At 39.0% G+C, this 22,869-nt stretch overlaps 1 protein-coding gene and 2 long non-coding RNA genes across 3 annotated transcripts in view; 2 read left to right on the top strand and 1 right to left on the bottom strand.

Annotated features, from left to right (window-relative positions):
* The window catches only part of LOC309502108, a 105,018-nt gene that overhangs the window by 34,241 nt on the left and 47,908 nt on the right, over positions 1-22,869 (bottom strand). The window lies entirely within an intron of this gene.
* LOC309501944 (uncharacterized protein) overlaps positions 1-22,869 on the top strand; it is a 33,612-nt gene that overhangs the window by 2,835 nt on the left and 7,908 nt on the right. Inside the window, exon 2 of the mRNA XM_082174237.1 lies at positions 18,110-20,039. Coding sequence (XP_082030363.1) covers positions 18,110-20,039 — 1,930 coding nt within the window. The remainder of the gene's footprint in view (positions 1-18,109; positions 20,040-22,869) is intronic.
* Positions 4,768-5,778, top strand: LOC309502112. Its single transcript, XR_014207165.1, has 2 exons — positions 4,768-5,538; positions 5,574-5,778. It is a non-coding gene; the product is annotated as an uncharacterized lncRNA (long non-coding RNA).

The raw sequence follows: 22,869 nt of genomic DNA, 5'->3' as shown, positions 1-22,869 counted from the left end.
AATGTGAAGCACTGCCACACAACAACACCAAGTCCGCGCGGCTGCGTATAACCTTCCTTCTACGTTTTTACCCATTAGACGGGAACGCGACGGTGGAGCGTTTTTAAGATTTCCTCTCAGGAGGGTGGTTTCACTTTTTTGCGTTTTGAAGCCCCAAAAACGCCGTCGCTGTCTAAACGAAAGGCACATCTGATCAAAATATTTTTACGTTTTCACCCGCGAGCGTTCTCGTGTAAACAGGGCCTTAGATCGACTACAAAATTAGCCCATACATGACCATATTAGCCCAGTTCTGTCCGGAGATGTTCCGATACCCTTTTTTCCTTCCCGATACCGATTCCGATACCTGGACTCAGGGTATCGGCCGATACAGAGTACTAATCCGATACCTGGGTGTGTATACAGCTGCAATTCATACTAGCCCTGTATGAATTGATATAATTATTTTATAAAAGGTATTTTAGTTTTACAATATAACTGTATAAAAAAGTGCTACAAATAAATCTAGGAATCTAAAAAATGATATATGAATAATAGGGGTGTAACGGTCCACAAACTTCACGGTTTGGTTCAATACACTGGTGTCACGGTTCGGTACGTTTTCAATACAGCAAAAAGAAAGAAATGCCAGAGAAATTTCCTTGATTTACATTTTTTTATTTATTTTTTTTATTAAAACTATCATAAAGTATGATAATTTTTTACTTTGATGGAGCTATACTTGACATATAAAACAAAAACAGCTCCTAATAAAAAAAATGAAATGTAATATTGTAGTAGTTATAAACAAAGGTTTATTTTATTTCAGATTAACATTTGAGGGCAGCAATTTTATTCATAATGTCAAAATAAAACCAACGAAACGTTATTTGAAAGCACAATGTTCCTGGTTTCCACGTCAGCGCTGTTTGATCCGTTAATAACGGAGAAATGTGAATGTTTCTCACTAGATCTCGCAGCGATGTTATTACTTCAGTGGCGAATTCAAATGCTTTCTTTACTGGATCTCTTAGCGCTGTGTAGTAACAGTATAGCTTGATGAAGATGGGCTCGCGCTGCATTGTTCCAAACTGTTTAATGGTCCGTGAAGCACAAAATAAGGAGTAGTGCAGTTTTGTTCCGTTTTCATTACGCTTGCCATTTGATATTGGGCGCCAGCGTCTCTTACATTATGCGCTTGCCACGCGCCTGCATTTGAAAATTTGCGTTTTCATTTCTTCGCTGCTCTAAACAGTGGTTGCTTGTGGCAACAACACAACTTCCTGTGTTGCCACAAGCAACCACTGTTTAGAGCAGCGAAGAAGAATTGGTCTCCGATTTGCAGCGTAAAGCAAAGCTAGCGTGCATAACTAGGTATTGTTTAATAAAATGGTTTCGGATCGGTACATGGGTAGATGTACTCGCCAATACCGATGCCAGAATTTTTATTTGTATCGAACTACAACCCTAGTTCTGTCAACACTGCATTGGCTCCCTAATTAACATCGTATACATTTTTAAATATTGCTGATTACTTACAAAGCACTAAATGGTTTAGCTCCACAGTGCTTGAGCGAGCTCTTAACGCATTATAGTCCTTCACGTCTATTGCGATCTCGAAATTCCGGCCAGTTGATAATACCTAGAATATCAAAATCGCTGTATGAGCTGCAACTGTCTTATGGTCTTTTTGGGAAGGCCAGTGAGGAGTCCATTGCAATAATCCACCCTGCTGGTGATGAAAGCATGAACAAGTTTCTCTAGGCTGCAGGTCTTGATGCCCAATTCCGATTTGCTGACTATATCCGATTTTTTTTGACGACCCGCTTACATCATCTTTTAAAAGTGACCCGTATCCGATATTTGCATTTACACTATACACTGCCGAAACAACCAAATGAAGAAAATGAAGTAAAACAGCTCGATATGCAATGGATGCAGAAGCAGACAAAATTATTATAGTGATGCGGGGATCGCGGTTATATCCGCGGGGGCTCTGTGGATAATAAAAATACCATTCTGATTAATTTCAGGTGGATAGATAAATCATTATTAACGAAAATATTAACTACATTCTCTAAAATATGAGCATGTTCCATTCCAGTTTAAGTTTCAAGGGAGTAAAGCCTGTTTATGCCATTAAGAAAATGAAATTCTGTCAATTAAATTTAGTTTTAAAGAAATGTTCATTTAAAAGCAGCGCTCATTCATCAGTGTATTAGATGTGCGCATCAACCGTCGCCTCGAGTACGCTGTTGAAGGTGATGATCATCCATTTATCCTCACGCGTAACCACACATAAGAATACATAATTTGACCATCGGGTGCGGATACTTAAATCAGACAAAAATATTGGTGCGGGTGGATGATTTGGTTTTGGCTGCAGATTCGGGTGACGTTGGAGCTCATCCGCACATCTCTATCCAGTGTTTTGCTTTCTGCACTATTTTCAAAGGTCAGCAAAACATTGCTCTCGTAAGGCGTAGAAAAAACTTCTCCACTGTGTTGAGCCTTCGTCCTCCATCGCACCATTAATAAGTCATGTGATCGCAGTTGGTGTCCAGTTGACGTCACTTTTTTTTAATGACGTATGACTTGCATTTACTGGGGAATATCCGATTTGTCTGCTTACATGGCACACGCAAATGCACGTATCCGATTCATATCCGATTTATTACCACATATGAGTGAGGCCTGAATCCGATCTGAGAAAATCGGAATCAATGCGTTTTCTTTTCCTGCTTACACGTTAGAGCCCGACGATAAAGGATTTTTAAGGCCGATACCGATACAAATATTTGGTGATTTAAAAATCCGATATTCCGATATATCGGCCTATATATATATATTTTTTTAATCCAGAAACGCGTAACAAAACATGAACAGATTTCCCTAACATTAGTTATATGTCGTTATTTAAGAGTCCTCAGCCTTACTAAAATAATATGATAATGCAGTTTAAAAATAAACTTGTTTGTTTTATTGTCACAACAGAACAGAATATATTAAAGTTCTGATAAATATAATGTATAAAAATACAAACTTAAGATATGAAACTTAAAGTCCTTTGAACAAAAGTCGACTATTGTTATTAATATTGACAGTAATAAATCAATTATGTAATAATGTGTGTGTGTGTGTGTGAAGAACTGATAAGATTGTAAATGTGTACCTTGAAATGCAATGTAAGTCGCTTTTGATAAAAGCGTCTGCCAAATGTCAATGTTATAAGCTACCTTATAATTACAATGTCAACTTGCTTATCCCTTTACCTGCACTCTTTTAATTCTATCCATCTATTCCATCAAGCTACAACAAACCATTTTCAATCATCATTTGCTGCCTGCCTTCTAAAATCTACTACTTAGTGATGCACTAAATACATTATGTGACTCGTTAATGCTGCGGCTAAACGAAGTCAGCAACGCACACTTGGATTTCACACACGTGTAAAAGAAAAGCTAACTTTTATGCACAGGCTATGTTTGATACTTTTTCTCTATGTCTAAATGTTTACTCCTCGCGTGCCTAACTTACATTTTACAATGCAGAGACTGGAACTACAGATATGCTAGTTATAAATACAGTAATCATTACTTTATTTAGGCAGAATAAGTTCGTTGTGATTTCCGAGCTCATTAGCCGCGTTTCCACTGTCGGGCCAGTGCGAGCCGTGCCGGGCTGATAGCCTCGGGCTAATAGCACCGGGTCTGCGTTTCCACTGTCGGGCCAGAAGCTCCACAGCGCTTCACTAAAACACGCCCGTAACACGCCTCTCTGGAACAACGTCACACTAACCCATCATTTCACCAACAAATGGAAGTTTTATCAGAAAACTAATCAGAAATCACTGGAAACAGCGTTGAAAACAAACATGATAAAAGCGGCCGTTTGCTGGCATTTTTGTTGTTTACTTGAATATTTAAAACCCAAGCATTGATGTTTTACCACAGGTTTACAATAAAAAGTGATACATTGATCATAATGAATTGATTTATGTCAAAATTGCACATTAGTCACTCAGAAATAAATTACTGTTAGGTCTATTTCACAAAAGAAAGAGGACACACTTACTTCTTCAGACGCGTCTGTTACTGTTTATCTGGTAGTTACAGGACATATTTACATCACATTTAGAAAGAATGATCATTTCTACAAATATATGCCACAAAAAATACGACCTGAGGAGCTTTAGCACTCTCTCGACTCCCATATAGATATTTTCAGTCAGAGAAACAGAGGAAGCTCCCGAAAAAAAAGTTGCTTTATTTTATCATGATAGTCCGGTATAAAGAGACGAGACGTAGGCTACTGACAAATAAAATAAAAACATGACTGTGATAGCCTTTATGATTGGTCTGATTTCTTCAAGCGTTCACTATGTTTTTACACTATGCGTATCTTCAAGCGTTTACTATGTTTACTATGGTAATGGTTAGCACGCATAGTCTTTTGCATCACAAACACAAGGCATTCAAACATGAACGCGAGTTAAATTATTTTAAAAGTCTTTAATGCTGACAGAATCATCCGGCGCTGCCGTCTCCCGTCTCAGGTGAACTCTGGACTCTGTTCGTAACCACTCCTCTAGCCCAAACGATCTTCCTTGTAGAGTGCCCTCTGGTGGACAAACTATGCAGCGCCAACACTCATAACATGGTTGAAGGGTGTTTCGTCCGCTTTTATTTTATTTTTTAAATATTCATTTATCGGCCATTATAAATGCCGATACCGATAGTTTGAAAAATGCCTAATATCGGCCGATATATCGGTCAGGCTCTATTACACGTTCACCGGTCATATCCGATCTGTGCCACATGAGAGGAAAAAATCGGAATTGGGTCACTTGAACCATGCAGTGTAAATGGGGCCTATGTCTTGTCTGGAAACAAAGCATCTAATTCTTGCAATATTTGTCAGATGATAGTATACTGATTTAGTTATTGCTTTGACATGACTACTGAAACCAAGGTCTGACTCTAGTGTCAGTATGTATGTATGTATGTATGTATGTATTAGGGGTGTAACGATACGCGAATTCGTATCGAACCGTTCGGTACGAGGCTTTCGGTTCGGTTTTCGGTACGCATTACGTACCGAACGGTTCGTTGGACCATTTTTTCTGCCGACCAAAATTTCGTTATTTCAAATGAAGGAGCGTCGCGGGTGGCAAGCGCGCTCATAGAGGCTGGCGCGACCACAACATCAACTGGCAAATGCAATGTAAGGAACGAAACTGATTGTGTTTGTGTGGACCGTTTATCAGTTTTGACCTGTGAAGCGGGACTCGCGAGCCCTATGCGCGAGCCTGATCAAGCAACACCACACAGCGCTAAGAGATCCAGACCAGTAAAGAAAGCATTTACATTTCAAATGCTTTTTGAATTCACCACTGAAGTAATAACATCGCTGCGAGATCTAGTGAGAAACATGCTCATTTCTCTGTTATTAACGGATCAAACAGCGCTGACGTGGAAACCAGGAAGAAACATCGTGCCATGAATGAACTATCCAGTGTCCACAAATCAGCAACATTCACCGTGGAATGGATTTGCTGTAGTAACACTAACTGCAAGGTATGGAAGTTTGTCAAGAATAGTGGGCTATAATGCTTTCAAGTAACATTACGTCTGTTTTATTTTGACATTATGAATACAATTGCTGCCCTCAAATGTTAATCTGAACTAAAATAAACCTTTGTTTATAACTAGCCTACTACTACAATATTACATTTAATTTTGTCCAAGGAGCTGTTTTGTTTTATATGCTCATAAGAAGAGTCAAGTATAGCTCCATTATTGCTCAGTAAAAAAAAAAAAAAATCATACTTTATGATGTTAGTTTCATTAAATAAAATAATAATTAAAAAAAAATGTAATTCAAGGAAATTTCCCTGGCATTTATTTATTTTTGCTGTAGCCTATGGAAAACGTACCGAACCGAACCGTGACACAAGTGTATCGTATCGAACCGAACCGTGAATTTTGTGAACCGTTACACCCCTAGTATGTATGCGTGCGTGTGTGTGCTTTTTTAGTTAATCCATTGATGTGTATTAGACTATTAATTGAATAGTCACCTCTATTTTTTGGATGCTCCCAGCACTTTTTATGTTTGTTGTTATTATTAATATTAATTTTGTTATTATGAACAGTTCTCAGAATTAAAGATATGTTAAAATAATTTCAAGAGAGTCTTTGTCAGGCCTTTTTATTCTTAATTTTTACACTAGACACATCGGTTCAAAATATCGGTTATCGGTCTACTTGATCTGTAATAATCGGTATCGGCATCGGCCCTGAAAAATGCATATCGGTCGATCCCTAGTTTAATGTAGTACTACTGATTCTGAAAACGTAAATTTTTTCTCACAGGGTAATTTTTATTTTGGGTGAATTATCCACGATATGTATTGTCACTATCCATGATACATATTGTTGCATTTTTGTATTGTGATATATTGTGACACGATATATTGTTACACCCCTAATCCTTTTATATTGCAGGTTTTTTGTAGCCATGTATTGAGCCAAAGCAACCGTGAAAACCTGTTTGTTCCTCTTGCTGGGAGTGGCCCACTGATGAATGTTTGAACTTTCAGTCTTTTAAAGAAATAGTTCACTTTAAAATGAAAATTCTGTCATCATATACTCACCCTCATGTTGTTTCAAACCTGTATGAATTTCTTCTGCTGAACAGAAAGGAAGATATTTAGAAGAATGTCAGTAACCAGGCAGTTTCTGGGTCCCGTTGACTTCCATATTAGGAAAAAAATATACTATGGAAGTCAATGGGACCCAGAAACTGCCTGGTTACTGACATTCTTCTAAATATCTTCCTTTGTGTTCAGCAGAAGAAAGAAATTCATACAGGTTTGAAACAACATGAGGGTGAGTATATGATGACAGAATTTTCATTTTAAAGTGAACTATTCCTTTAAGTGTTTCAAAAAGTTCATTGAAATCCTTCTTAAAGGGATAGAAATTAATTTTTGGTATGTTTTAGCTTACCTCAAGGGCATCCAACATGTAGGTGTCTTTTTTTCCGCAGTACTTTCAATTTTGATATTTTTAGGTCAAACCGTTCTTGTCTGTCAGTCATATAATGCAGGTCGATGGTCATTATCTCAAAACACAAGCACAGAGTCCAAATTAAAACAATTCCCCGTCGTCCAAATTAAACAATTCCCCATCGTAAGTACACATTGATGGCCTAAGACACGAAACGAGCGGTTTGTGTGAGAAAACGAACAGTATTTATATCGTTTTTACCTTTTATATGCAGACATGTCGAAGTGCTCTGATCTGACGTGTGCGCAGACTGGTGCATAGATATATACACACTAGATGTCGCCTTGTCTACGGCAGTTCATTGGAACAAATGTCTTTAAGGCGACATCTAGTGTATATATCTATGCACCAGTCTGCGCACACGTCAGAACAGAGCACTTCGACATGTCTGCATATAAAAGGTAATGTTCGTTTCCTCACACAAACCGCTCGTTTCGTGTCTTAGGCCATCAATGTGTACTTACGATGGGGAATTGTTTAATTTGGACGACGGGGAATTGTTTTAATTTGGACTCTGTGCTTGTGTTTTGAGATAATGACCATCGACCTGCATTATATGACTGACAGACAAGAACGGTTTGACCTAAAAATATCAAAATTTAAACTACTGCGGAAAAAAAGACACCTACATCTTGGATGCCCTTGAGGTAAGCTAAAACATACCAAAAATTAATTTCAAAGTGAACTATCCCTTTAAGGAGTTCTGACTGCTCTTTATGAATATCATTCTTCCCCCACATGAATGATGAGTCGATTTGCAGTCTTATGTTTCATTAGAATGTTCTGAAGTTCCCTGTTTATATCAGAAGTTGTTGCTTGTGGAAGGCACAATGGAGTCCCCCACTATCAGAGTCCTGGGCTCGGCTGTGCTCTGAGCTGAGTGCCGCTGTCTGCTCGACCTTGAGCGCCAGTTAGCATCAGTGTTAGCTACTGGCTGATACAGTCTGTGTTCGATCACATTCATCACGTTTGGGGATTCCTCATTTACATTCATTAGTACTTCAAATCTGTTCTCAAGATGTATAGGTGTTGGTAGGAGACCAGTGTTTGCAATCCTTGTCAGAGCTGTATCTGGGGTAGAGGATGCTACTGCGGCAATATGTGAGGCTTGTGACAATCTGATGTCTCGAGTGCCTTTGGGTCTCGCTCCCTGTTTGTGCCATTGGTTTGTAAGTCGATCGGCTTGTTTCTCTACCTGTCGAGGAGCACTAGTTTCATGGGACTCACCGGCTATATGCTGAGGGCGTCCATGACGAAGCTCTGTTGTGTGTTCCGTCTGGTCTGGTGGCCCCGTAAATAACTTTGTTTCAAGAACTGCAATCCTTTGTAAAAGTCTGTGGCAGTAAGTGCAGCAAGTAGATTCTTGAACCAGAAGAGGCATTTTCTTTCTTATCCGTATGAATGTAGGCAGTTGTGTTTTCCTTTCCCCGGAATGTAAGCTGGTCGGGTGAAAGAATTCTGTTTATGTAGTAATCCAAACTTTGTCGTTTGAGCACTGTGCTGATTTGCTGAAGTTAAAATTAGGTGATAAAAGGAGATAAAATATAAAAGTATAGAAGCGCGGAGCAGTAAGCAAAAGCGTCCGAACAGTAGCTGAGCAGGAAGTCAAAAAAGCTTAGCGCAGTTTCGTTCCGCTTGTTGGGCAACGTTGTGGTGTCAGCACGACTGCTAACAAAATTTTGGTCGCACCGAATCGTTCGGTTTGTAATGCGTACCGAACCGAAAGCCTCGTACCGAACGGTTAAATATGAATACGTGTATCGTTACACCCCTAGCCTGGACACGATGACAACGCAGTCCTGAAGTGTCAACTAGTCTCTCCCCTGTGAAGGCCTCCATCCCCTCCCTTTACCTCTCTACAGATAAAGCGTTGTCGGGATAATTCCGGTCCGCGTGGCTACACGGAAGCGGTTAAAATTCAGTATTACAAATTAAGGCCAGACAAGTAGTTTGTTGAGGGTTGGTTTGTAGATAAGGACTACACGCTAGGGGTGGGCGATATGGTAAAAATATCATATCACGTTTTTTTTCAGGAAAATCACGATTAACGATTTTATCACGATTATTTTTTATGTTGGTTTTACTATTTTGTGACTGAGCATTACAGCCAAACTAATGTCCATATTTTAAAAACAAAGCCTTAGGTAACAAAATATAAAATAAAAAAGAATGGCAGACGGGGCGAAGATAAAAAATATTTGTCATTATTTTCTTTGTTATTAAATATTAAGATCAAAGATACACATTACACACACAACTTAATATACAAATTAAATAAACAGTGCTATGTTTTCAGCTACAGGTGTATTTAACAGTAGCATTGAAGAAAGTAATTAAATGAACAAATATAAAAATAAAACAAAACATAGACTTCACTGTATAAATTATAAATTGATACTTATTAAAGCTACTATTAAAGTTATCAGTCAAGAGCAGTGAGTGATTTTCTCTTTGCATTTTGTTGTTTTATTAACAATAAAGGGATAGTTCTCCTAAAAAGTCAAATTGTCATAATTTACTCAAGTTGTTTTAAACTCGAATAAGTTTCTTTCTTCGGTTGAAAATAAAAGTTATTTGGAAGAATGTGACTTCCATAGTATATTTTTCTCCTATGGAAGTCAATGGGGACCAGCTACTGTTTGTATAGCCACATTCTTCAAAATATTAATATTAGAAAAATATTAGAAAATATTAGAAGGAAATTAATACAGGCTTGGAACAACATTATAGTGCGTAAATAATGAGATCATTTTTATTTTTGGGTGAACTATCCCTTTAAGGACAAACGGCAGCGTGTTTACAATTGCTACTGTCTCTTTAAGAGCTGCACTCGACGCGTCTTTTATACACGCATTTGACAAGCAGATTTTCTCTCAATTTTCTCAAGTTTGCTTTCACTTTAGACATCACCGACTTTGTTTATGTAAACCTTGTGTGTATTTGACAGTATTAGCACAATAAGACTCGAAAGATAACTTAGACCAGTATCCAGGCGCTGGTAGACAGGCTTTTAGTGCATGTGAGCTTCACATGTACGTTACGCGCTGAGAAACGCACACGTTAGAACAGCGCATCAGCACGCAAATTAAATGTTTAACCGACAAGGCATTAAAGCACATGCAAATTATGAACTTTTGTGAACTGTAGTGTCCCGTTCCGCTGCGTTAACATTTTATCTGAATATACGTCGCGTTGTTCAGTATGTTGGGACAGAGGCGCCAGAACAGCAACTGAGAATGCGCGATACTACGATATTTCTTCAAAAGCAGATCGTGGAGACATTTTAATCGTCCACGATAAAAAATCGTCATATCGCACACCCCTACTACACGCCTGCTCACATATATTCAAACGCACATACCTATAGACTGAACTCGCAATACGCATGTGGACACCATCAGCGTTCTCACTGGTTCGCGTTTTTGAAGTTTGTGCAGAAAGAACTTAAGAGTTTTCTGTTAAAACGGTGTTGTGTTAGCGGCCCCTAAGTTAATAACTAATGATCGTTGCGACGGAAGTAAATCAGTCAAAACTAACTTTAGCTGGAAATAACTTTATTCTAGAGCTGCTATAAAGCCAGAACAATCTCTGTTACTTTAATTTCCTGTTATCACTGTAAAGCTGCTTTGGAACAATCTACATTGTTCAAAGCGCTATATAAATGAAGATGACTTGACAAAATTACATAAATAACCGCACACCAACACGTTGTGGCTATTGAGCCTTCATCAGGGTGTGGGTAGCAAACATACTCAGAGTCCTTTTAAGCAGCAATTAGTTTGTCATGTGACAATCACCTGGTTACGTAATATAGAATAGTCAAAAATCACAAAGAGAATAAATTATTAGATAAATAGCGAAGACATATCTCACCAAAACATCCACAAAAAAACACACAATATAATATAACAATGCACTAAAGTGTAACAAAACCACTGGTGAGGGAGGCACTTGTTCTTGAGAAGCTGAAGAGGCTTGATGTCTCTAAAGCCACAGGATTAGATTCGATTCCATCTAGAATCGTGAGGGATGCCGCTGAGATCATTACTCTGAGCATTACTATAAACAGGTCGATAAGAACAAGGATACTTTCCCAATGACCTCAAGATTGCCAGAGTGATTCAATTATATAAGAAAGGGAGTAAACTAGACCCTGGTAATTATAGACCTGTCTCAATTCTCGGTTGTCTGTCAAAGATAATTGAAGGGATCATTTTTGAACAGATTGATAATTACTTGAAATCACAAAACCTACTTCATGAGTTCCAGTCTGGCTTTCGTAAATCACACTCTACGGATTCCTGTTTACTGTTTCTAACTGACTAGCCTATATAAAAAAGGAGGTAGATAATGGAAACTTCTGTGGCATGGTCATGTTAGACTAGGGATGGCGAAAACTAAAAATTTTCTTGACCGACCACCGAGCCTCATTAGCCGGTTGAACCGATTAGTTAACCGATGACCGTTTTAACCGATTAGTTTAAAATATGCTACGCTATTTGAAATAACAGCCATTTCGAGCCGTGCCTGCAATTTCGCAACTCTGTCGCATCTCTCTGCCGCTCTGCCTCCCGGCCCTTCCACTCACGTCACTTTTTTTAAATCCCCTACAGCGTGAAACATGAGTCCCGCAAACGCGGCGCCGAGGAGCTTGTATGTAATCGGAGGACAAATGGCTCCTTAAGTTTCGAAATGGTTTGGGTACAAGGTGATCGCGTTGAAAATAAAGGCGTTTGTCTAGCGTTAGAAGCTCATTTGAAGAAAATGACAGCTCCGAAGAGACAACGCTTTAGTTTGAGGTAGTGCTAACAATAATAAAGAAAGATGATGATCATCAGGTGTCGCGTTTTCAGGTGATACATCATAGATGATGTGCTACTACTGTATTTAAGCACTGTATCACACAAGTTGCAACTTACATCTGTCATTCTTTTTGGTGAAATGGTCCCACATACTACTTTTCTTTGCACGCTTCATCCTGTCGTCTGCCCTGGCTCTAACCTCGAGTGTTTTAGCCTGTAGCCTTTACTTTTCGCAAACCTTGTGAGCGCGCGAACCCAAACGCTGTGACCTCGCGCCAAATGTTTTTATTGGTTTATTAAGTACAAACAGGTGAGTTATGCAAAAATGAGTGTGAGGGATTTGTTCACTTCACACAAAAAGATCTTGGAATGAGATGGCTAACTGTAGTAGTGTTTAGTCCACTGTCTATAATAGCCTAATTTAGAGATCACTTTTTTTGTGTTTTACCTACAACTTTGATCGGTTAACGTTGATGCGGTCAACCATCGGTCAAACGGTCATCGGTTAACATTCCTATGTTAGACTTACAAAAAGCCTTTGATACATTCGCCCATTGTGTTTTAAGTCAAGTCAAGTCACCTTCATTTATATAGCGCTTTTAACAGTATGGATTGTTTCAAAGCAGCTTTACAGTGATAATAGAAATTAGCGTAACAGTAAAGTTGCGAAGATCATTAGTCATTAACTTAGGGGCCGCTAACACGACACTATTCTAACAGAAAACCCTTAACGCGTTCCGGCCGCCCATCCACACAAAAAGTGCCTGGTGTCTCGAGAACGCACTCCCTGAAATAGGTTCGAAAGAGCAAACGATTATCCGTTTTCTCTGCGCTAACCTCAAACACGCAGACGGCGCGCACATGCGCATCACGTGTTCGGTCTAAGTATGCGCGTTTGGATATATATGTGCGCAGATGTGTAGTCTTTCACAGATCAACCCTCAACAAACTACTTGTTAGGCCTTAATTTATAATTCCGAAATTGTCACGTCTGCGTAGCCACGCAAACCAGAATTATCCCGACACAGTTTTACCTGTATAGAGGTAAAGGGAAGGAGGCCTTCACAGGGGAGAGACTAGTTGACACTTAAAGGGATAGTTCACTTTGAAATTAATTTTTTGGTATGTTTTAGCTTACCTCAAGGGCATCCAAGATGTAGGTGTCTTTTTTTCCGCAGTAGTTTCAATTTTGATATTTTTAGGTCAAACCGTTCTTGTCTGTCAGTCATATAATGCAGAACAATGGTCACTGTCTCAAAGAGCATGCACAGAGTCCAAATTAAAACAATTCCCCGTCGTCCAAATTAAACAATTCCCCATCGTAAGTACACATTGATGGCCTAAGACACGAAACGAGCGGTTTGTGTGAGAAAACGAACAGTATTTATATCGTTTTTACCACTTATACACAGCCATGTCCGAGTTATCTGATCTGACGTGTACGCAGACTGGTGCATAGATACACACTAGATGTCGCCTTGTCTACGGCAGTTCATTGGAACGAATGTCTTTAAGGCGATATCTAGTGTATATATCTATGCATAAATTGTTTAATTTGGACGACGGGAATTGTTTTAATTTGGACTCTGTGCATGCTAGGGGTGTAACGATACATTGATATGGATCGATGCATCGATATAACGTCTAACGATACGATGCATCGATTCCACTCTTAAAATATCGATATACGTTACACCTTTATTTTGACACTCCACATTCTCACGTAACATCCTTCCGCCAAAGCGCACATTTTCGTTTACTCACCAACCGCCTGCCGGTGTGTCTTTATAACGTTAATCTCCTCATCTGAAATAGACGCCTGACAAGACTGACTAAACCCTAAGTTTTTTCACAAAAGCCGGTTGTCCGCTGTCAAGGCATCGCGAGTTCATGTTTTACAGAGCAGAGACAAGCACTCGCACCCTTGTTGGTGAACGCGAGTCCGTTTTAGCTACTCAGCGCGCAGTATTCAGGTCAGATGTCACTTTGAAAAGACGCGCTGGCTAAGAGGAGTTTCGTCAAAGCTGACTAAGTGATCGAGGGTGGATAATTTCAATGAACTCGTGATATCTTCTTCAGGGCGTAAAAGGAAAATAAAACCGGAAACATTTTCACAGAACCTTACTAAAGCAGTTCGTTTAGTGGTGAGAGAAAAGCTCTCTGTACTGCGTGTACGTTATCACAACAACAAAGTTTGTCAGGCGTCTATGTCAGCTGAGGAGATTAACGTTACGAAGATTAACCGAGTGTTGTATTATTTATCATAGCAATTACTTGATTTTGTTTGACTCAGAGAAATGTGAATCTGCTCTGCAAAAAAAAACAAAAAAAACTTTTAACATATTAAAGCATACTTTCAATTAACTTTGATTTTGTAATTTACCTGTATTTAAGTTATTATTATTATTAATAATCAAAACAACCCAGCTGCAGTTTGATTGATATTACTTGGAATGCACAATAATAATAATAAAAAACATGATTTATGAAAATTAACAAAAACAGAGTACTTGCAAATGACCTCTTCTGTTGTAAATGTCCCAATTGGGAGAGGGTGTACAATTTTCAAAGAGTTTAATTAACCCTCTGGGGTCCTTCGTTTAACAGTCACACTTGGGACTTTCGGGTCCAAATGGACCCGGAGGGCGGGATTCATATATATAAAAAAAAAAATAAAAAAAAATTTTTTTTTTCTTTTTTTTAATAATATTTTTTCTTTTTGGGTGTTTTGAGATAATTTTATGATTTATAATTAATATTTATGCAATAATTATGACCCATTTTTTCCCATTGAATATAATAGAATTTTTTTATATATATATTATTTTTTTATATTTTTTTTATTAAAGCTGTATTTCATTTTAGAGTCAAGCCTAGGCCTCATGAAAGCAATTTTTGAAATGAGATGGGTGCCACCAGGTGGACACACTGAGCATTTTTATCACGCAATAGCACATTTTTACCACTAGATGGATTTACAGCTCTCTGTAGAAAGGCTTGCGAATTCTAGTGATTTTTGCACATATTTGCCCATTTTTTTTGAGGTTGTTGATTTTAAAATATAATAACAGATTCTCAAAGACTATTTTTGTCTTTTTTGTTTGTTTGTTTGTTTGGTTGGTTTAAATGGTAATTTGAAGTTCCAATTTTACTTTATAATACAGTCAAACCTGACCATTGCATTAGAAAGAGAACAAATGGAAAGCATTTTATTACCCAATGTTTAATTTTAACTTAATTCTAACTTAATAAAAATGCAATTCTTTTTGAAAATGCAAATATTTTTATTAATCTTTCACAATAAACATTTTGAACAGTAACTGAACAATGAACAGTAACTGAAAATTCAATGAACAAATTCAATGAAGAGTAACTGGTAACATCAAATAATGATAAAAAAACTAAAATAACAGTAAAAGTATAATTATTATCAAACAATGGAAAATAGAAAAATGTAAAAAGTGTTTTAAATATCATAACTATATATTTAAATTATTTGCATACTATTTACATAGGCTATTCTATTATTTCACACATTTCCTAAAATTAGCTTTCATTTGTGTGTGTGTGTGTGTGTTCTAGTGTGTATAAGTGTGTGTGTGTGTGTGTCTGTTTTGCACTCTTGATGTTTTAGAGATTCACCCCTTCACTGTTGAGTCCTTTTTTTCTGCATCCTGGCTGATTTGTAGATTGTATGCACAAAAAAAACTCTGTTTTCATATTTTTGACAATTTCCCATTCATTTCCTATGGGGGTCATTTTGACCAAAGAGCAGAAGTGTGACGACCACTTAGCATGCTTGGATCATGACCTCAATATTTTTGTGTGTTCACATACCTAATACCATAAAAGTCACCTAGTTTCGTAACAGTCCGATGAAGCTGTGATTTTTAAAAATTCAAAACAGATTTTTGTAATCTGAATTTATTAGTGTGTATGTGTATAAAAGTGTGTTTGTGTGTGTGTGTGTGTTTGTGGATGTGTCTGTTTTGCACTCTTGATGTTTTATAGATTCACCCCTTTACTATTGTGTGCTTTTTTTCTGGATCGTGGCTGATTTGTAGATTGTACGCACAAAAAAACTCAGCATTTTCACATTTTTGCCATTTTCCCATTCATTTCCTATGGCGGGTCCATTTGGACCCGAAGGTCCTGAGTGTGACTATTTTTTTTACAACCACTTAGACTATTCAAATCCTGTCCCCAATTTTTTGGGGTGTTCATATACCAAGTACCAACAAAGTCACCAAATATCGGACCATTCCGATGAAGCTATGATTTAAAAAATATATATATTTAAACGCTTCGGGTCCATTTGGACCCGAAGGACCCCAGAGGGTTAAACATTCATGTTATATATTTTGGTTGCATTTGTGAGTTAATAAAAACGTAACTGGTTGTGTGAACATAATATCTAAATATCGATTAATCGATCGATATAGCCCTGAATCGAATCGTATCGTAGAATTTTTTGAAGTATCGGCAAATATCGTATCGCTGGCTGAGAGAATCGATATCGTATCGTATCGTGATGAACTGTCTGATTTACACCCCTAGTGCATGCTCTTTGAGACAGTGACCATTGACCTGCATTATATGACTGACAGACAAGAACGGTTTGACCTAAAAATATCAAAATTGAAACTACTGCGGAAAAAAAGACACCTACATCTTGGATGCCCTTGAGGTAAGCTAAAACATACCAAAAATTAATTTCAAAGTGAACTATCCCTTTAAGGACTGCGTTGTCTTTGTGTCCTGGTGCAGGTCCTTCATCAGATCTGGATACGGCCTGGATCTGGCGGACAGCGGTAAACCTCGGGATAAACAGAGAGACTAATATTAGCATATACGCCATCCTTTTTATGATGTACCAAGTTAATCAGGATTTATGGGAAGTGTTCCCGGTCCTTATTCATCAAGTGAATAAGACTTAATATTTAGTTGCAAATCCTTTGCTTGCAATAACTGCATCAAGCCTGTGACCCATTGACATCACCAAACTTCTGCGTTCTTCTTTTGTAATGCTTTTCCAGGCTTTCACCGCAGCCTTTTTCAGTTGTTATTTGTTTTGGGGGGTTACTCCCTTCAGTCTCTTTTTTAGCAGGTAAAAAGCATGCTCTATATAGGGTTTAAGTCTGGAAATATACTTGGCCAGTCTAAAACTTTCCACTTCTTGACCCTGATGAACTCCTTTGTTGTTTTGGCACTGTGTTTTGGGTCATTATCTTGCTGCATGATGAAAGATCTCCCAATCAGTTTGGTTGCATCTTTCTGTAAATTGGCAGACAAAACACTTCTGAGTTCATTTTGCTGCTGCCGCCATCATGTGTTACAACATCAGTGAAGATTAATGAGCCCGACCCAGAAGAAGCCATGCAAGCCCAAGCCATGACATTACCTCCACCGTGTTTCACAGATGAGCTTGTGTGTTTAGGGTCATGAGCAGATCCTTTTTTTCTCCAAACTTTAGCCTTTCCATCACTTTGGTAAAGGTTAATCTCAGGACATTCCAAATGGTTGTACTGGCTATGGCCAATGTTTTTGCAATGGCTCTGATTGATTTTCCATCTTCTCTCAGCTTCACAATTGCTTGTTTTTCACCCATGGACAGCTCTCTGGTTTTCATGTTGGTTACACGTCTAACTATAAATGCAGTCTGCACAGGCAAAACCAAAGTCTGAAACTGAGCGCAGACATTCAGTGCTATTTATTGTTTGAATAATCAATGTAATAGTACACACCAGGGCAACAAAACACACCTGCCAGTCACATGTTCCAATACTTTTGGTCACATGAGCAATGGTTGGGTTCAAACAAAAGGTTATAGCCTATCTTCTAAGTTGTGTATCAGATCCAGATGAAAATACCTGGAAATAAAAGCTGAAATGTTGATCTCTTCCCTCATATTCATCTTTTGATGTCAAACCCAAATATTTTCAGTCTACAGAAAAATGAAAGGAATTGCCACTGTTCCAATACTTTTGGAGGGGACTGTATATCTCCAGATGATAATAGGCAGATGCAAATTATCAATTCAATTTTGACGCCAACTTTTCCACCTCTTCACAATCATGGAAAGTTTCATATAATCAATTTATAAAAAGGCATTAAATTATCATAATATTTTATAGCAGTTGTCTACTTTCTACCATTACATCAGGGCTCACTTTCATGTCCTTTCACTTTATATTTCTCTCGGTTAATTATTTTGATGCACTGAAAATTAAATTTAATACTTTTTTTCTTTCATGTCAGACCTGATGGAAGTGAAGGAGGAGAGTGAAGAACTGAGTGAAGTGAAGGAGGAGAGTGAAGAACTGAGTGAAGTGAAGGAGGAGAGTGAAGAACTGAGTGAAGTGAAGGAGGAGAGTGAAGAACTGAGTGAAGTGAAGGAGGAGAGTGATGAACTGATGGAAGTGAAGGAGGAGAGTGAAGAACTGAGTGAAGTGAAGGAGGAGAGTGAAGAACTGAGTGAAGTGAAGGAGGAGAGTGATGAACTGATGGAAGTGAAGGAGGAGAGTGAAGAACTGAGTGAAGTGAAGGAGGAGAGTGATGAACTGAGTGAAGTGAAGGAGGAGAGTGATGAACTGATGGAAGTGAAGGAGGAGAGTGAAGAACTGGCATTTTTAAAGGAAACAAGAGCCAAGAAATCTTTCACCTGCACTCAGTGTGGAAAGAGTTTCACAAGCAAACAAAGTCTTGAGAATCACATGAGGATCCACACCGGAGAGAAGCCGTTCTCATGTGATCAATGCGGGAAGAGTTTCAGCCAATCATCATGCCTTAATGTTCACATGAGGATCCACACTGGAGAGAAGCCGTTCTTATGTGATCAATGCGGGAAGAGTTTCAAAGACAGAGCAAATCATAATCAACACATGAGGATCCACACTGGAGAAAAGCCGTTCTCATGTGATCACTGCGACAAAACATTTCTTAGGGCATCAGTCCTGAAGACACACTTGACAGTTCATACGAAGGAGAAGCCACATTTATGTTCTGTGTGTGGAAAGAGTTTTTCACTTCTGCTGTATTTACATAGGCATCAGAAAATGCACACTGATGTAAGAGAGTACATGTGCTTTGAGTGTGAGAGGACTTTTACTACAGCAAACAGTTTAAAACTGCACCAGAGAATTCACACTGGAGAAAAACCTTACAAGTGTTCATGCTGTGACAAGAGATTCAATCAGCCATCATCTCTGAAAACACATGAGATGATCCACACTGGAGAACAACCTTACAAGTGTTCACACTGTGACAAGAGATTCAGTCGATCAGAACATCTGAAAACACATGAGATGATCCACACTGGAGAAAAACCTTACAAGTGTTCACACTGTGACAAGAGATTCAGTCTGTCAGCAAATCTGAAAACCCATGAGATGATCCACACTGGAGAACAAGCATACAAGTGTTCACACTGTGACAAGAGATTCAGTCATTTAGCATATCTGAAAAGACATGAGATGATCCACACTGGAGAAAAACCTTACAAGTGTTCACACTGTGACAAGAGATTCAGTCTGTCAGCAAATCTGAAAACACATGAGAGGATCCACACTGGAGAAAAACCTTACAAGTGTTCACACTGTGACAAGAGATTCAATCAGCCATCATCTCTGAAAACACATGAGAGGATCCACACTGGAGAACAACCTTACAAGTGTTCACACTGTGACAAGAGATTCAGTCGATCAGAACATCTGAAAACACATGAGAGGATCCACACTGGAGAACAACCTTACAAGTGTTCACACTGTGACAAGAGATTCAGTCGATCAGAACATCTGAAAACGCATGAGATGATCCACACTGGAGAAAAACCTTACAAGTGTTCACACTGTGACAGGAGATTCAGTCTGTCATCAAATCTGAAAACACATGAGATGATCCACACTGAAGAACAACCATACAAGTGTTCACACTGTGACAAGAGATTCAGTCATTTAGCATATCTGAAAAGACATGAGATGATCCACACTGGAGAAAAACCTTACAAGTGTTCACACTGTGACAAGAGATTCAGTCATTTAGCATATCTGAAAACACATGAGATCCACACTGGAGAGAAGCCGCACACGTGTGATCAGTGTGGAAAGAGTTTCTCTATTAAAAGTCGCCTGAATCTACACATGAAGATCCATGCAGTGGAGAAACCACTTAAGCACAGTCTGAGATCACGGTAAGTAGTTTATTTTCATGTGCTGAGCAACAAAGTCTCTTCTGTGTAAGTTAGCCACATATCACCCTATAGCCAAATCTCTCCTCTCCACCTATAGCCGGTGTGATGAGCACAGGACACTTTGTTGATTGATATCTATTAACTTGTTCAACCAACACGAATGTCTAATTTGTCAGTTCAGATCAATGCAAAAAAACACAAATTCGCTCTGACCATAGGTGGCGCTCATGTAAAGCAGAAATACAGCACTATACAGGGCTCTAGACTGCGAGTAAATGGTCTCATTTTGCGACCTTTTTTTCCTGGCACACGGCAAACGAAAGCGGAATGAAACCACGCTACTTGTTTGAGCTGCGCAGCGCAAAGTTTTTCAGCTCAGAGCAATACTAGACAGCGGTTTACTCGTGGGCCGATCTCGATCACGCAACACCATTACTACACAGAGCTGGCAGATTCATGCTACTGCTAACCCGGACGTCGAGGTCACTTCAGTGATTTGGGAAAAGCATGTAAAAGTCCTGGCAGTAAGCGATGCATAAGGATGTAGTGTAATGACGAATTATTGTTTTTTCCGAAGTGTTGACAACTTAGTGTTAACTAATAATTGTTGCAAACTGGTACAACCAACAAAATATTAGTGCATTCCTGGAACTGGGCGTTGTTACACTACATACTTATGCATCGCTTTCTGCCAGGACTCTTTCAAGAGATCTGATGCCATCACTAGGCTGACTTAAGAATTGAATTTAGGCTGCTATATTTAACAGTGAGTTAATTTCATTCATGTGTGAGGATGGTGGATCAGGAAAGACAGGGGAAGGCAACAGGTAGGTCTAACATTAGGTGGAAGTGTAGGGGAGCCACTTGATACCAACAGATACATTTCTTAATATTATTAATATGGGAAAAGTAATATGGAAAATCTATTACATAATGTTTGTTTGACAGTATGTCTTAGTGGAGAAGAACACAGGCATCAAGTACAGATGAGACCGGTGATGACATCAGGTAGGAGTTCTATTAGTTAGACCACACAAAACTAAATGTCCAGTATGGTCTGAAGTTCTGTTGACCAACCTATTCACTGTGTCCTTTTTGGGTAAAAAATAGTGCAGACAGTGATGGAAAGCCACTCACCACTGAGGAGGAATTGGAGGAGAATGTGGAAAATAGAGGTGAAGATGAGGTTTACATTTACATTTAGTCATTTAGCAGACGCTTTTATCCAAAGTGACTTACAACTGAGGACTAAAGCAAGCGAGTCATCGTGAAGAGGCAAAAAACTATGCAAGAAGTGCTCCAAAATACAAAGTTCAGGCATTGCTCAGAGTAGGTGGAAGAGAATGTGGAACATTGAGGTGAAGAGGAGAGGGAGGTGGAAATGGAACAGAGAGGTGAAGAGGAGAGGGCTGAGACAAGGCCTTACTCAAAAGATCCATCTGACTGGCCACCACCACACCAGATTGGAGACTCATTTAGGCATTGTATGGTTAAGAATGGCCCACAGCAATGTCCTGATGGGCCGTATCCAAGATCAGACAAGAGTTTTTCCAAAGCATACTGTTTTTGTTCAATGTCCAATGGAGAAAAAGTGCAGTGGGATTGGTTACTGTACTCCAAAAGGACAAATAAAGTGTATTGTTTTGCGTGTAAGCTTTTTGGTGGAGCTAGAGTTGTTGACACGCTTTGTGGTGGGGTACAATAACTTTCAGTGTCTTTCAAAAAATGCTGCAGCATCATGAAACCAGTGTTGATCACATAAATGCTTGCCACTGAAGGGGAAGAATGCTAAGTTAGGAGATCCTAAAAATGGAAATTTCCTGGGTGTCCTTGATGTCATAGCACAATATGTTGTCACACTAGCAGAGCATCTTAGAAAGGTAGCCTCTAAAGAAACCACAGGATATCTTTCCTGGTGCACTCAAAATTAATTTTTAGATTCAATTTCTGAATGTGTACTAGGTCAAATTTGTGCCCAGCTCAAAGCCTCCAAGTACTTTGAAGTGGAGTTGGATTGCACACCTGACATTTCAAAGCAGGAGCTGGCCTCCGTAATAATCCTGTATGTTCATACAGACGACAACAAGAATGCCACCATCAATGAGTCTTTTGTTGGCTTCACAGTCGTGAAGGACACAACTGGTAAAGGCCTCACAGAAACACTGACTGGGGTGCTGGATAACCTGGGGTTGGAGTTGACTAACTGTAGGGCCAGAGCTATGACAATGGCTCAAATAGGAGGGGTACACAAGGGTGTGCAAGCATTGGTGCAGCAGAAGTGTCCAGAGTAGAGGTCTGCTACCCGACCCGAGCCCGACGGGTCCCGAAAAGCTCACAGGTTTCGGGTCAGGTTCAGGTTAATGTTTAATGAATAGCCTTGGGTTCCGTTCGGGTTTATAACTTAGAAAAACTGTATAGGCTTATACATATACAGTGGGAAGAACAAGTATTTGATACTCTGCCGATTTTGCAGGTTTTCCCACATACAAAGCATGTAGAAGTCTGTCATTTTTATCATAGGTACTCTTCAACTGTGAGAGATGGAATCTAAAACAAAAATCCAGAAAATCACATTGTATGATTTTTAAATAATTAATTTGCATTTTATTGCATGACATAAGTATTTGATCACCTCGGTCTGGGGCACCATTCAAGATCTCACCTCATGGGGCATCAATGATCATGAGGAAGGTGAGGAATCAGCCCAGAACTACACGGCAGGACCTGGTCAATGACCTGAAGAGAGCTGGGACCACAGTCTCAAAGAAAACCATTAGTAACACACTACGCCGTCATGGATTAAAATCCTGCAGCGCACGCAAGGTCCCCC

This window comes from Leuciscus leuciscus (genome assembly GCF_965113295.1).
Source record: "Leuciscus leuciscus genome assembly, chromosome: 6".
NCBI classification, from domain to species: Eukaryota; Metazoa; Chordata; class Actinopteri; order Cypriniformes; family Leuciscidae; genus Leuciscus; species Leuciscus leuciscus.
Note: the sequence above shows the minus strand (reverse complement) of the source record. Positions and strands in the feature narration are given on the sequence as shown.